This window comes from Pelodiscus sinensis, chromosome 12, assembly GCF_049634645.1.
Source record: "Pelodiscus sinensis isolate JC-2024 chromosome 12, ASM4963464v1, whole genome shotgun sequence".
NCBI classification, from domain to species: Eukaryota; Metazoa; Chordata; order Testudines; family Trionychidae; genus Pelodiscus; species Pelodiscus sinensis.
This window is the reverse complement of record NC_134722.1, coordinates 8,278,630-8,295,546: the sequence shown is the minus strand read 5'-3', so window position 1 is coordinate 8,295,546 and position 16,917 is coordinate 8,278,630. Positions and strand designations below refer to the sequence as shown.

The following is a 16,917-nucleotide window of genomic DNA, read 5'->3' as shown; positions in this document are numbered from 1 at the left end:
AGTGTGCTGCTCATCAGGTTGGTTTTGTTTTACAGTCGTAGGCAGCTAGTTTAGGCTCAGATCCTTTTTCCATTTCTGTGTTGGACTCATGTAGGTAGCTGAGTATAATCTTGATCAACAACAAGGCTCCATGTTCCTGAGATGCAAGAGGCAGATGCTCTTTTGCATGTGTAGACTGGTCGGGCAGTTGTCTTCTAGCAGTCGCCGGATGGTTCCACTGCAGCAGAAGCTGTCATGTATACTCCACTGCAGCAGGAGAAGGTTCTCCAAAACTGGCACCATGCCTCTAATTGATATTGCGGGTTGAAACCTTTTCCTTCTCAACACCTTTGCTCAGCAGGTCTGGCTGCATTCCCTTAGATATCTATGGCAGAACGCTTGGTGCCTTCAGCGAGAGCACGCCTGGGCCTGCTGTGTTAAGCCTACCACAGTCATGTTGTACCCCCCGTCCTTTTTCAAAGGCTTACACAGAGGTGATGGCACAGAATTCAAGGTGACAAAAGCTAAGGGTGTGCACAGTGGTTGGAGCTGTGATTTGGAAGTCCGCTTGGTGTGTGTGGCCCAAGCACGTTTAAGCTGAAGTATGACAAGGCTGTTTTGGGGAGATCGTCTGCTGAAAAGCAATGAAGTGATAGGCAACTTGATGCTTCCCAGGAATACGCCTACAGAGCTGCAGTAGAACTCACACTATTGGGTAAAATTGTTCAGCAGTTAGAAGGCAAAGAGGAGAAAAAAAAAACCTCTGTGCTTTTGCTGTGGCTGTGGCTGTGTCTATGCTAGATTTTCCAGGTGTGTTTGAGGAGGGATGTCAAATGCAGTTCCTTGCTCTGCCATTACTGAACTCTGCTGTCCTGTTGGTATGGATAAGTCAGCTGAGTTCACTCAGGGTCAGTAGAATTGTCTATAAAAACAAAAAACTGTGGTGGACTATGATTTCCTACAATGGGTGCTTATCATTGTTGACCCTGTGCACATCAGCAGTACAACAGAATGCAGCACAGAGTATTGGGGAAGTTCATTTGAATCCTGTTTTTAAAGCCACAGTGTATCCCCAGCTCCCATTGTACTGAGAGGGGGCAGTGGATGTTCAGTACTGTCTGTAAACTCGGTCTGTTTTGGGTGGGGAGGACATGCTGAAAGGTCCAAGCACAGCTTGTGGCTCAAAACATCGGAGTTTGGATCTTCCTGTGGAATGTCTGTCAGTTTGTTCTCACTTCGTGTAGAGAATTTAAGCCTCTTCTGAGGGCAGGTCTACACTACAAGGACAGAGCGATCTAAGCCACACAATTTGAGTGACGTTAGTAGGGTAACTCAAATCAATGCAACTTAGATTTACTTACCATGGGGTCCACCCTGCAGGTGAAAGGGGGTTTGACCGAAAAACCTCTGCTGTCAACTCCTCTTACTCATCTCATTCTGCTGAAGTACGAGAGTTGACAGGAGAGTGATCCATGGTTGATTTAGTGGGTCTTTACTAGACTTTCTAAATCAACCACCGGCATGGTAGCTGCAGCGTTGAGCCTCCCCAGAGTGAAGACAAGCCCTGAGAGTCTAACAGCTTGGTCCTATGCAACAAAGTCTTGGATGGATGGTGCTGCTACTCAAACAAAGCTCCACCCATGTTGCAGTGTTTCACCAAGTGAGATGAGACCATGCTTAGGGATGTAAGAGACTAGTCGACTAGTGATGCAACTAGTCACTTTCTCCCCCCTTGTCACCTCTATCAGAGAAAGGCAGAAAGTGGGAGGGGAGCAAGAGCTGGTGCTGGGGGGAGGGGGAGACAGCTTAAAAAACAGTTCCCCCCAGCCCCGTCTCCGTGGAGTAGGGGAGGTAGAGGCACAGCAGAAACAGCGCGAGTGGGGACTGAAGCGGACTCTGCTTGCTCTGCATCTGCTGCAATTCTGCTTTTGAAATATACAACGTGCTTGTACAGTCCAAAAGCAGAAGCCTCTCAGGGAAATCCTATCGACTATTCGATTAGTTAGTTAATCTAAATTTAACCCCCCCTCCCCCCCCAACCATGCATGTCCTTGTGTTCCATCTCAAGGACCCTCCTGTATCCTAGAGTTGGAGCTTGCTTATGTGTCTCAGTAACAAGCCTTCCAAACAAGAGTATTCTGAAGGAGTGCCGGGTCATGGGCTTGTGCATGGAGCTGGATTAACAAGTACAGATCTTTTATCGTGATAGAAATGTAGCCGTGTTAGTCTGGTGTAGCTGAAGCAAAATACAGGACTATGTAGCACTTTAAAGACTAACAAGACGGTTTATTAGATGATGAGCTTTCGTAGGCCAGACCCACTTCCTCAGATCAAATAGTGGAAGAAAATATCTATTGTAACTATTTTCTTCCACTATTTGATCTGAGGAAGTGGGTCTGGCCCACGAAAGCTCATCATCTAATAAACCATCTTGTTAGTCTTTAAAGTGCTACATAGCCCTCTATTTTGCTTCAGATCTTTTATCTTCTCTCAAAACGATAATTTACGATAAACCTGGGTTTTCTTTGCTCTTTGCACTATCTAGATGTGGAAGAAACTACGGCAGTAGGGTGCAAAGAGTTGGCAGTCTGGAGTTGAGAGAGAATCTTGCTCTGTGAAATAAAAACAAGTCTTAGATTCGGTCCACATTGAGTCATGAGCATGTTGAAGCATGGTTTAAAATTATTTCATGCTAAACTGATTTTAATATTGATTCAGCTGCCATTGCTAATGCTGTTAAAACCATTTCAGTGTGAAGCCAAAAAATCTACTTTAGGAATCATGGGTTCTGATCGCTGTATTGCAAGAGCAGATGGAGTTGGAAGGGTACAAGTCACCCTGTAGGAAGTAGCATGCGCGTCTGGTTTAATACCGAGTTTGCCAACTATCCATGTCTTTGTTACAGAAATATATGTTAGACACCAATGGAGGGGTGCAGAGAGCTAATCATAGAATCCCCCACCAGTTCCTTTATGGCAATCCCAGATTTCCAATAGGAGGGAAGTGTTTTTAACTATAATCTATTTCTGCTGTAACAGAACAATCTAGAAATGTTGAATTCTTGTATGATAAGAATGGGGGGAAATGTAACTGTCTAAGAATTAGCTGCTTCTGAACTAGATGTATGCAGGGGCATGCACGGGTATATGGGGGGGGTTGTTCTGTCATTTTAGAGGATGGTGAGGGCATGTCTACAGTAGGAAAATAACAGAAATCAATTTAACAATTCCCGAAATAATATAATTGAAATAGCGTGTCCACAATACAGAGAAGCCTCGAAATTAGTCCAAGGCAGGTTCCATTAATGTGAACGTGCTACCTCAATTTAGAGCACCAGGAAACACTGAGAAGTAATTAGCCCAAATTACTCTGGGAAGTAGTTATTTTGAAATAGCAGTACTGGAGCATCCACACTAACGGTATTTCGAAATAACTCCCATTCCCAGAATTTAGGAAAACATTAGTTTAGATTTGCCAGAGACATATTCAAGTTTAAATAAACCAGTGGGAGTGGGAGGGGGGGATTCATCATTTGCAAAGCAGAATCAATGTTCTGGGATACTCTGTAAATCTAAATATGGACTATGACCAGAAAATCCAGGACTGTTTAGAATAAAACTTAAGGCGGCAGAGCAAGTTTAGTTTCTTCTGTTTTATTTTTTGCTATCAAAATTGCTGGATGGCTATGAATATGCAAAAAGTAGTTAGCGTTATAATATCCAACAGCAAACCAAACTCAGAAAATTCATTCAGTAGCTATACTATCAGAATAATGTTCCACGACAGGAGCTCCGAAGAGAATTCTGAGGCTGTGCCCCAGTTTACTTTATTGCAGTGTTTCTTAAACTGTGTTACGTGGCATTCTGGTGTGCCGTGGAGAACACAGTTCAAAATGGCCGCTCTTAAAGGGGCAGGTGACTTTTTTTTTTTCCCCTCAATAACTTTCCCTCTGCTTCCCCTCCTTTTTTTTGTTTCTCAACAAAAAAATCCTTGGTGTTCCTCATAAAAAAAAAAAAAATTGTTTGGTGTTCCTCGGTCTTAAAAAGTTTAAGAAACACTGCTTTATTGTAAGTTTACAAAACAAAAGTTTTGCAACCAAATAGCAGATTAAATTAAAAATGTCACTGAAGATAGATTAAAGTATCAGATTATTAGAATTCTCTCACTCGGCCCTGGTCTATACTAGGGAGTTATTTCGAAATAACCCCCTTTAGGCTGAATTTATTTACATCCACACTACCAAGCAGGTTATTTTGAAATCTGTTCTCTTCTTTTCTCTTTTTTCCTACGTGCTTTCCTTGGGATTGTGATAGACCCAAACATGTTATGTACTTACTTATTAATAATACTAGCAAGAGCAGTGCTGCTTTTGCTGCTCTCTAAAGCCTTTTTCATGCTGCCAAGAAAGTTGAATACACATTGTTCTTTAGTGCATCCCTGTTGAATAACTATATTATAACTTAGTTCAACTTGAAATATCATTTTAAAATGTAACAGATATTCAATAACTCACCACTTCAGTGTATGGACTGCATGTATAAGTACCAATCACGGTTAAATATTTGCACTTGTCTGCAAAAACAATAAATTGTTGTTGTTGGCCTATCCTAGGTTTACCTACGGGCATGCTGGCACTGTCTACAAGGAATTTGTTTATATCTCTGGGGGCCATGATTACCAGATTGGTCCCTATAGAAAAAATCTCCTCTGCTATGATTACCGCACAGATGTCTGGGAGGAAAAGAGGCCGATGATCACTGCTCGGGGGTGGCACAGCATGTGTACCTTAGAAGACAATATCTACTCCATTGGCGGCAGTGATGACAACATAGAAACGATGGCACGCTTTGACATTCTGAGCGTGGAGTCTTACAGCCCTCAGTGTAACCAGTGGACCCGAGTCTCTTCCCTGCTGCAAGCCAACAGCGAGTCTGGAGTGGCAGTCTGGGAAGGCAAGATTTATATTCTTGGGGGCTATAGCTGGGAAGACACCATCTTCTCCAAAACTGTCCAGGTGTACGACAAGGAGAAAAACAAGTGGTATAGAGGAACTGACCTCCCCAAAGCGATCGCGGGCGTGTCTGCGTGCGTCTGTGCGTTGAAACCCCAAAAGGAGGACAAAAAGAAAAAGACAAAAATGAAGAAGCACCAGGATCGAGGCAGATGACGCAGCTTGGATAACCCACCTTTGTGGCCGGAATCCAAAGGAAGCTTGTAGCTAATCATCTCTTTCTAATCTTTTTATTTTTTACGGGAAAAAAGATACCAGTTTCTGAAACCTTCAAGAACATGTGGTTGAACATCTTCGGGTGAGGGTCTTGTGATGGTAACTACTACTGCAGAATGGGGGTGAGGTTGCAAAGGGTGCTGTGCTATCCATCTGGTACATTTAAGACGCAGTCTGTTACTTCTGTGGTTCTTGGCTCTCACACCCTTGTAATAAAGGTACACGTTTTCAAAACATTGAAAAATTGGACTTAGAAAATGAAATAACGGGGAAGGAAAATTGGACCAAACATCGGTTTGAAGTTGCAAAGAGAGCTCGAGAAGCAGTTGCAATTGAAAACTGATATGGATCTTGTTGTAAATCCTGATTTTTTTTTTTTCATTAAATGTACTTTACAGTGCAATCTAGAGTGGTGAGTATCCGATTTCTGGTATGCATGAGAAACCATTTAAAGGACACGTGTTCAAGGCATCTTGGTATGCAAATGACACTTTTGTACTCTTACGTTTCAGAGGATATTATTAAGTGACCAAAGTGCGAGGTGCTCTGGTCCAGGCATGTAACGGATCTGGGCTCAGCTTGTAAGCTCCACTGCTCTTTCCACGGTGCAATGGTCTACAACAAGGGTGAGCAATAAGCAGCCCAAAAGCTGGATGCGGTGTGCCAGGGATAGCCCCTGGCAGCCTGCCAGACATTTATTTACCACAGGTAAAGCTGCTTACAGCTCCCATTAGCCAGGAATGGCGAACCACGGCCAACGTGAGCTGCAGATGGTCAGAACTGCAGATGCACAGGTAAATGAAACATCTGGCAGGCCACCTGAGACTAACCTGGTGAACCACGTCCAGTCCATGAGCTGCTTATTGCCCACCCCTGGTCTACAAAATCCAGGAAAGGTGATGTAACCTTGACATCCCTTGTTAATGACTAGAACTGTGCAAAACTTTCATAACAAAATCCAACACCACGTTTGGTTTGGTTGACGTCTCCTAGTTCAGGACCAGGTTTTGTTCCTTCCTTTGAACCTGGTGAGACACGTAGACTTCACTGTGAGGTAGGTCGGGGGAAGGGTAGATGTTTGAAATCAAAAGCTCGAAATGAACATAAGGCAAAGAGCAAACCATCCATGGGATGGGGGAGAGTGTGTGTGTGGGGGGGGGAGTTTGCAGGAGCTAGGAATGGCTGAATTTAGCATGGTTCTAGCAATGATGACATTTACCAGCCAATGCAAGGATCCCAAAAAACACTCCTTGGTCAGTATATGCATCTGACGAAGTGGGTCTTTGCCCACGAAAGCTTATGCTCCTACACTTCAGTTAGTCTATAAGGTGCCACAGGACTCCTCACTGCTTTTGCAGATTCAGACTAACACGGCTACCCCTCTGATCCTTGGTCAGGTGGCTGCAAAACTGTTGTGCTTGCAAGGATGGACTTGATATAGGGGAAAGATGTGGATTTTTGGGATGCCATTTGGGGCTTGGATGACTGAACTGGAAGGAGAATCATATATTGGAGTAGTATCAAAGAAGTCTGATTTATGCCCTGCACACGAAATAAATTTTGATTGTAGACCCTGCCCGTGCATGTTAACAATTCCCAGTGCCCTTTCACAGAAAACTGTTTAAAACAGCACTGGGTTAAAGTGCATCAACAGGAGTAACACAGACTAATTAATGCACAATATGTTCTCGTGCTTTAGAAATCACACCCCTGTAGAGTGTATTACCCCACCATGCGCAATCCTTCTGTCGTTGCATCCTTCACAGGCAGGGTTGTGTCTACGGCAAGGATTTAAATTCACCAAATGTCTGGCTAGCCTTCCAACATTCACCCCGGAGCAGTTTACAAATGGATCTTTTGTTTGATTTGCAAGAGGTTAAGAACCAGCAAACTCCGACTGTCCCTGCAATTTTTATAGCAGCAATTAATAATAATTCCAGGCCATAGATTTCTATTGCTCATCCCAACACAAAGTGATTTTTAGAAATTTTTGAAACTTTTGTACTTTTTTATAACACATTTTGCTAATACCAAGTCTGTAGTTTGCCATATTATGTTATTTACTCTTGAAGTTCCTGCCCTATAATCATGGTCCTATTGTTATAACCAGGAACTCATAATTTGTTGGCTCTATCAGGCTTTGTGTATTGTCGGTTGTGATGTGATGCAGCTGTTGAAGCAGCATTTCCATTCTCAGAATTGTCAGGCCTATAATTGTGACTATTGTAAAGCTTTCTCAGGCAGTTCAGATAGTCAGTCATGCTCATAAACGCTCTTTGATTGTCACTTGGGGATCCACTGAGTGGACTTCAAGACTTTAAGTTTGGCTTTGGTGCTCTTGATCAATTTTTCTCTAGCTTCCTTGCAAATCCCCCTTCATCCACATCTCTCTCATTGTGCAACACAACCATGTACTTCACATTTGTGTTTTTCCTTTTATCCCATGTATAAGGAATGCCCTGCCTGCTTTTGGCTCCTGGGGTGTATAAGCCTCATAAATGTGAAAATTCTTCTAAGAAAAACGTGTTTGCACTTTAAGAGAAATATCATTTTCAACATCATTTGGAGATTGGGGAATTTGGGATCTCCGTGACCTAATTGAAAAAAGCTTGTTGATGCCCACGATCCAGCATAATTTGATTAGAATGTGGGGTCGGGGGGGGGGGGGACTGAGGACAAGAGCTTTAGAGTGTAGAAGGAGGAGGCTCTGGCTTTGGGGGGGGGGTCAGGGCTGGGGCAGGAGGGGCTTATCTTGAGTGGCTCCCGGATCAGCATTGCAGAGGAGGGGTGCTAAGGCTTCCTGCCTCTCCTAGCACTGCAGACCATGATACACCCCAGAAGCAGCCAGCAGCAGGTTCCCAGCCAATGGGAGTGCAGAGCTAGTGCGGGGGGCAGAGGCAGTGCATGGAGCCCTGTGCACTCTCTCTTCCCCCTCCCCTCACCTAGGAGCTGGGCCTGCTGCACAGTGTGCGGTGCAGGACAGATCAGTAGCTGCTTTAGCACCCCTGCAGGTCACCTGACCCCCAATGCCCAACATTCCACCCCCCCCAGGCCTGAGTCACAACCCATAGCTTGAAAACCACTGCTCTATATGAATAGCTTTTTTAAAAAAAATTAAAAATGGCATCTTGTGAATAGCTGGAGTGAAAGAAAGGAAACGATGCCTCGGGACACAAAAGATTAAACAAAACTGGCTCAAAGTATATACTTTGTTTAAAAAAAAACCCTCTGGATATTTTGGGTGTTTTTCTTAAACAATAGAAACTATTAAATTTAACAAATTACAAAAAGTACTCTGTACAGTAATAATACCTTTACATTGCATTAGGAAATATTGTAATTGATCTTAAAAAGGGATAAGGGAACATTTTTAGCTCCCTGAAAACTGCTTTGTTGACTGAATAGTTCCTACTCATCTTTGTGCAACCCTTTTCATGTGTAAATACACAACAAAGATGCCCCAAGACTCTTCTCTGTTTCTACTAATTGGCTGCTTGTCATTTTTTTTTTGTTTTGTTTTTAATTATATATGCTTGTGTGTGGAATTCTTGGTGTCTCTACAATTTGAAAAAAATAAAACATGTTGAGAATATCAGACTGTATTCCTCTCTGTGTGCATTGTTTACACCCAAACTGATATTTCTCTTTATTGATCACCTGAAAGGAAATGCATCTTTCATAACTATTTCAGAGATGGTATCGAGTGAGTTCTTGCCCCACTCCTCAGCAAAGCGTTTGATTGTGAAAACATCGAGGATGCAGTTCAGGTTCCAGTGGAATCAAAAAGAATATTTCAGTAAGTTGGATCAAGCCCAAGTAGGGTTGCCAAATGGTTTCAACAAAAATACCGGACACTCTTGCCATTACATCACAATCTACATTACAATCTATTTAGAAAATACCGGATGTTTCTATTTTCTCAATTTGCTTCCCGAACAGAAAGCTCAAACACTGCACTGTCCGTTCAAAACGGAACACCTGACAACCCCAAGTCCAAGTGAATGCATCATGTAAGACAATTGGTTACGCTAAATCAGGGCAGCCAACAGACTTTACTGGACCCTGGGCAGGAGGAGGCAACGCCAGCCCCCCAGAATAGGCGAGGCCTCAGGTGGAAGGGGTGGCGCAGGTTAGTCTCCCCCAGATAGCTCTTTAGCAGTGCCTGTGGCTCTGGCTGCTGTTTTTGCTGTACTAGCAGTGGTGGCAGCTGCAAGCCCTTTTAAGACACTGGACCCCAGAGCAGCTGCTCCCATTTGCCCTCTGCTTTCTGCTGTTAGGCCTGGGCAAAATAGAAGCCCGGTACTGCAAACCCTTAGGCCGTGTCCAGACTCAGGGGTTTTTTCGGGAAAAGTAGCCTTTTTCCGAAAAAACTTCCCCTGCATCCAGACTCAAGCCGCGTTCTTTCGAAATTATTTAGAAAGAACGCGGCTTTTCTTTCGATGGCGGTAAACCTCGTTTCACGAGGAAGAACGCCTTCTTTCGAAAGTTCCTCTTTCGAAAGAAGGCGTTCTTCAATGTAAAGAGGCCGTCTTCGAAAGAGAGCATCCAGACTCGCTGGGTGCTCTCTTTCGAAAAAGCGGATTTCTCTTTCGAAAGATCCGCCTGCAGTCTAGATGCGATCTTTCGAAAGAGGCTCTTTCGAAAGGTGCTTTTGAAAGAGCCTCTTTCGAAAGAAGACTGCAGTCTAGACATAGCCTTAGTGGGGAGGGAGCGGGGGAATAACCCTTTTTTCATATAGAAAGTTAGGGACATGTAAGTACTTTCAGGATCAGACTCCATTACAGAATATTTTGGGGTATACTATGAATTATTGCCATAAATAATTCATAATAATTCATTTGACACATATCAAAAGAACAGATTATTGCTATTTGTAGCTTTGGCCCCTAAACAAGGATCAAGAAGCCTAATAAAGTTGGTATCTATCTGTTTATTCATATGACCTATTCTCATCGTTAAGTGTGTACTACAAGGCTGCATCTAGACTGGCATGATTTTGCGGAAACACTTTTAACGGAAAAGTTTTTCCGTTAAAAGTATTTCCACAAAAGTGCGTCTAGATTGGCATGGATGCTTTTGCGCAAAAAGTGCCTCCATGGCTAGTCTAGACGTGATTTTGCGCAAGAAAGCCCCGATCGCCATTTTAGCTATCGGGGCTTTTTTGCATAAAACAGTTCTTCCCTGTCTACACTGGCCCTCTTGTGCAAGTATTCTTGCACAACAGGGCTATTTCCCGAGCGGGAAAGTATTTGCACAAGAAGCACTGATTTTCTACATTACAAAGTCAGTGCTCTTGCGCAAATTCAAGAGGCCGGTGTAGACAGTTGGCAAGTTTTTGCACAAAAGCAGCTGCTTTTGCGCAAAATCTTGCCAGTCTAGACGCACCCCAAGTTACTGAAATACAGCACATTGCATGTTTCAAGTGACCTGCAAACAGAGTAGCTCCATACTGAAATACTTTGGAATAAGGCTCTCACTCTGTGATGTCCCGGGACTCTTGCAAAAGTATGATGTGTCTCTCTCCCACGAAGAACACTTCTACATGCAGTGATAGTGATTTCATGCTTTTGTTTTGTGTTCTCATAGACCAAATGGATATTTTGTCAATCAGCCAGAAAACCTTGGTTGGAAGTTAGGACACTGTACTATCAGAATCCTGTGCCCATCTCTGTCACAGACTTCATTGGTGACCTTCACAAATGACATAATTGTTCCTTGCCTTAGTTTCCTCTTCCACAAAAACGGGGATAAATAACTATTTCTTATCTCATTTGCAGAAGGCACCTAATACAAAGGGTTATAGAATTTCGAGATTTTTATTCAAGCTCTTTTCCTTTCTTTCCCATACAAATACACCCTGGCATTATCACATCGAGGAATTAATGTTGATAAATTCAATACTGGTAATGAAAAGGTCAATATATGATTTAGATCTCAAACATCATGCTGCAGCCAATTCCTTTAGTAACTAAAGATTTATGAACTAAAGAAGAGAGTTATTAAATTGTTAAAGAAATCCTATATCTTACAATTGATTTTGGAGTCTGTCGTTCAGGAGATTAGCAGTGATGGTATGTCTGCTAGCTTGCAGAAAGTCTCTTGGATTACCCAAAAGATTGGGGGTCATCAGCAGTGTTCCCTTTAATATTTTCCAGCCCTGAGCAGAATTAATTTTCTTATGTGCATCAGTGTGGCTCATCATACTGGTGCACATGACAAAATTTGTATCGTGGGAGCAGGGCCAAAGAGTTCTGAGTGTGGGAGGGGGCTCAGGGCTAGGACAAGATTGGGTTGTAAGGGCTCTGGCTGGGGGTACAGCTCTGAGTAGGAGTTTGGAATGGGGGCACCAGGTTTGGGGAGGGGCTCTGGGCTGGGGGTTAGGGGACAGGAGGTAGTACAAGCTCTGGGCTGGGGGTTGGAGCAAGTTTCCTTGTTAGAAATCACAAGCCAGAGACATGGAGCAGGACTGAAGACAAGGTTGTGATGTCACAATCTCCTCTTTTATACTTTCAGCCCACGTGTCCAGAAAGATTCTAGCAAAAAAGATAAGAATCTTACATCACGTGTCTTTATATGTCTCCTTGAATGCTTGGGTAGAATTTTGCCTCAGTTTTCTCTGAAACATTTCCAGGACAGGTTCACTGGTGCTGTGTCTACATGGCACGTTTATTTCGAAAGAATCTATCCCAGAATAGTTATTCCAAAACAGCTTAGTTCAAAATAACACATCTATACTGCAGGAAAGCCTCAAAATTAGTCTGAGGCAGGCTTCCCTAATGCAGATGTACTATCTCGATTTAGAGCCCCAGGAGGTATAACTTAGAAGAGCCCTGGTGAGGGACTATTTTGAAATAGCAGCAGTGGAGCATCTACACACGCCTTATTTTGAAATAGCTATTTTGGAATAGGCGTTATTCCTTGTAAAATGCGGTTTACAGATTTCCAAATAAACCGTCCGTTATTTCAAAATAACAGAATGGCTGTGTAGACACTCGCATAGTTATTTTGAAATAACTCTTGTTATCTTGAAATAAGGTGCAGTGTAGACACATCTGGGGTGAGCTGATTGTCCTTTATGTGGCATCCAGCAGGCTGGCTGGCAAATCTGTCTTGGGGATTCCTCACCCCAGGAAACAACATATGTGAGATACAAACACTCAGCAAATATTCATAACTTCATATACAAAGAGGATACATGGACTTAAACCGGATAATACTTAGTAGTCTGTAAGTTTTCCATTGATACCCTACAAGGCATGGATTATACAGTATTTATCACCACTATGCAAGTTTTGGTGCATTAATGTAAACATAGTCACCTTTATACTGTGTCACACACCCCTTCATGCAGCAGTAGTAGGTAGCTCTTTTGATAAAGTGTTGTCATATAAACAGCTGGAGCAAGACTAAAAGGGACCAGAGGGTGAAACAGACACTGCAATAGAGGATAATAATCTGCTGTCTTCTGCCAACTTCACTCCACTTGGTTCCTACCACTGAGATAAAAAATAGGCAGTGCACACACTCTGCAAGGGTATATTTGATCCTGTAGACCAGATGCAGTTTCAAGGGTGGATTTGACCTTGTCAGGTGAATGTTGCAGATTCTCACCGAGTTGGCAGTCTGCAGCTGGGTGGGACTTCAGGGCTAGATTTGGGATGGGTGTGGAAAGGTAAATCCACAGAATATAAATACTGACATGTCTCTCCACCTTATGATGGGCCTAATGATGAGTTATAAAATCATGAAGGGATGTGTGACATAGGCTAGGAGAGCCTTTGAGATTGTGACAATGCTAAAATAGAACTGTTTTTGCACAAGAAGGTAGGTTGAGTTACTAACAGAGTTTAATCAGGAACAGAGCATTAAAACCTAGAATAAAGTGACATAAACATCTACCTGAGCTACTAATCAAGGTTTACAAGAAGAATGAGAGGAGCATAGAGGGATGAGAACTTATACTAGGTCTGTCCAACTGCTAAAGCTAAGGAGCTGAGTTAGGTCTTGCTGATGAAAATGGATCCATGGTTTGTATTATTTGGAAGTCTTCATGATGAATGTTAATGCATAACAAGCACAGGGTCAATGGATTTTTTAAATCGACTATTTCAAACAGATCAATGCAACAGATAAAAAAGGAGAATAAGCAGAATAAAAGGAGGAGACTTTCTTCCCATCACTAAAAGTTTTTTTTCCCCAAAAGGTGCTAGTACTGTGCATTACCTGTGTTCATCTCCAAAAGAAGATTCAAATAAAATGATGTTGCAGTTCTAAGGAAATCAGATACATGGTCTCTAAAATAAAATCTGTGCTTATTTAAGACATGATAAAACTGATGTTATCAATAGCTGTAGTTACCATATCTTTATGAAAACTCATTTGCTTTGGGAGATACTGTATGGGGCTTTCCATTTTTTTCAACATTTCATCTTGTGTAATAATATGAAAGCAACTTGACAACTGTTTGGGGTTTTTTTTCAATCAACTATTACATAAAAAAAATCTCTTTGCTCAGGTAACATGTTTAAGTTCTAAAAACCCTGGTTTATTATTTCTTTTTATTTCAGTAAGGGAAGTAAGATATGATTGGAAATGAATTATGTTTTTTATTACAGAAATAAACCAGGGTTTGCAAATAATTATTAAAAAGCTTTGGCGATCTCTTTAACTCTATAGTGAATCAAAGGAAAATCAATTTACCTAAAATATTTATTTTGGACCCTAAAAACAGGAAATTGATCAGTACTCTAAAGTATATGTCGTGTATGTCATGAAATACTACGCACTATTGCTTACCTCACCAGTTTCACATAGAGATGAAAATGTAGCCATAAATGGTCCGGTTGTAGCTGATCGGAAATAACAGTTAAGAGGCATGCTGATGATGCTCTAGTTTAGAAGACTACCACAAGCATAATGGGTGAGATCCACAGAGGTATTTAGATGCCTAAAAACTCAGACCACTGCAACCCACAAAAGTCCCACCAAAACATACAAGCACCTCTGTTCCTGCTGCTGGGCATGCATGCCAATATCTTCCTATAGGCATCCCGATGCCTTTCCCCCCACAAACCTCAGAGTAATTCACAAATGGGGGAAGATAGCAAGAGGTTTTTCTGTCAACCTAGCTGCTGTCACTCGGGCACCCCTCCTGTTGGTGGGCAACCCCCTGCCGTCAGTGTAGGTACACTCAAGTGGAGAGAAGCCCCAAGTATTTATCCACAATGGAACAGTCTCTGAGCCCGAGGCAAAGAGAATGCGAGAAGTCCAGGGGCAAGGATTGATGAGACAACCCTGCTCCAATTGAGCCACAGTGGAACAGCTTCAACGGGAAGATCAAGGGAACCCCACATAGCCCTGTGATGAGAGAAACCTCCCAAGAGGTGGTAGAGACCCAGCTGCAAATGGTGAGGAGGGACACAAGGGGGCATCGGCCATGTGACCAACCTTTTCTATGTGACTCCTCCCTGCACCACCCCTAACCGGGGGGGGGGGGGGGGGGGGGAAGGCCTGGACAAGCCCCACCCCCTCCCGGCCCCAGGCTATACTTCTGCTCCGCCCCTCTTCCCGCTCCTGCCGTGTCCTTGCTCCACGACTATCCATCTCCTCCCCCCAGCATCCACTGAGCTGTGTGGCTCGGGGGACTAGTGGGTGTCTGGCATTGGAAGCAGGGGTCAGTTCCCATGCACTCACTGGCAGCGGTGCATATCAGGGTCGGTCCCTCTCCCTAGCGATGAGGCCAGCCACTGGGGCAGTGGGCTAGGGCCACGTTGCTCAGCTCCCCACTCCTGTCCATGGCATTTGGGGAGGGGACATACCCCCTCACCCCTCCACACGTTGCCCCTGGAGAGACCCCCTATTCAAATCCTTTCTGTGCCTCTGGCAAACAGAGGGGGAATTGAACCTGAGACTTCCACGTGCCAGGCTGAGTAGTCTAACCACTGGGATAAGGTGGGCAGCAGCAGTAACACCTCCTCTTGCTGTTTTGTGTGGGGCACGGCAGACTCACTCATTCCTGTAAGAAGCATTCTAAATGCGGAAGCCATCTAACTCCAGCTCACTGCTTTCCATTCCCTGGCAGATCACTAAGCTCAAGGCAGGTCTACGTTAGAAGGTGTAACTGCACCAGTGCAGCTGTGTGGCTATAGCATGTTCAATTATGATGCTCTATGCCAACCGGCAAGTGCTCTCCCATTGGCATAATTACTCCACCTCCGTGAGAGGTGGAAGCTGTGTCAAAGGGACAGCGTCTCATCCAACATAGGGCTGGTGTGGGGGACAGTGCTACGGGTTGCTGTAATTTATGTTGCTTGGATGGGGGTGTCTTTTTTTCGTACCACTGAGTGGCATGAGGTAGATTGACTTAAGTGTAGACCTGTCCTTAGGCATCTGTCTCAGAGAGAGTTGGCATCTCTGAGACCCTTTGGCTAGATTAGGTGACTTTGTGCCTAGCACACCGGCTCTTTGCATGTTGAATTCCTCGACACCTATTTCTCCTCTATCCCCGTTCATTGTATGTGGAGCCTAGGCAACTAATTTGACACTGAGGATGTCTGAGATGTTTTATGTGCCTAAAAGTTAGCATCTACGAGGTCCAGTATTGCAACATCTAAGTGCCTTTGTGTATCCTACCCAACATGAACATTCGGAATGCAGTGAATGGTTAGACTTGGGGTACATCTACACAGCAACATTATTTCGAAATAACTAGCTTTATTTTGAAATAACTTAGTCCGCGTCTACACAGCAGGCAGTTATTTTGAAATAATGTCAAAATACCGTCAAGCTGGAGGACTTCTTACTCTGACTCCTGTAACCCTCATTGTACGAGGAGTAAGGGAAGTTGGAGGAAGAGTGCTCTATTTCAAAATAAGAGCTGTGTAGATGCTCCCAATTGCAATTTCAAAATAAGTTGCCCAATTGACATAGATCAATTTGTATAGCTTTTTTCGAATTAAGCCCGGCTGTGTAGACACACCCTAAATCTCTGTTAAGATAGAGGAACTGAAATCAAAGAAATCTTCTATATTCTTGCTGTAAGATTTAACCTCTGACTATGGTTTCACAAAGTTTTGAACTCCACACTTCCAAAACACTGCAGGAGTGTCTCTGGATATAAACAGTGTTCCCTGGAAACTGAGAGTTTTGGCAGCCACCTAGGAGAGATTCAAATGTCACCCCGCTGATTAGCAGAATATGCTTACAGTGCCTATCGCAGACAGCATGTGTTTCTGCTGGTGGTGCACATCTGTACATGCCTCAGTGCACATAAAATGTATTCTGCACGTGGAAGGAGAAAATAGAAAGAACACTGTTTACAAACATTACTTTTGTTGGAACTATCCACAAATCCTTCTTATTACAAAATTTGAAAGGCTGGAGTTCAGTTCTGGGAATTTTCTTTCCCCAATCTCAGCCTGACTGACTTCTTTGTGTCTTGCGTCACTTTTTTTAGACACACCCCGTTTCCCCCCCCAACTATATCAACTATAGCTTTAATAATCATTATTCAAAGTTCATGTGGGTGGCACACTACTGTAGAACTCTCATCTATACACTCAGCCTTTTCTTAACAAACTAGCAATTTAAAGGGGGCAGTACTGTATGCTGGTTAATCCTGCCTTCAACTCGATGAATTTCCAGTGTTTTATATCATACATAATGCCCGAAACAATAACAGCTATTTTGTTAAGGTTTTAATACTTCTGCTT

At 43.2% G+C, this 16,917-nt stretch overlaps 1 protein-coding gene across 3 annotated transcripts in view; it reads left to right on the top strand.

Annotated features, from left to right (window-relative positions):
* KLHL36 (kelch like family member 36) overlaps window positions 1-8,801 on the top strand; it is a 34,292-nt gene extending 25,491 nt beyond the window's left edge. For all 3 annotated transcript variants that reach the window (XM_075939981.1, XM_075939979.1, XM_075939982.1), the window contains one exon: window positions 4,591-8,801. In XM_075939981.1, coding sequence (XP_075796096.1) covers window positions 4,591-5,146 — 556 coding nt within the window. In that variant the 3' untranslated portion in view covers window positions 5,147-8,801. The remainder of the gene's footprint in view (window positions 1-4,590) is intronic.
* Window positions 8,802-16,917: the final 8,116 nt, after the last annotated feature.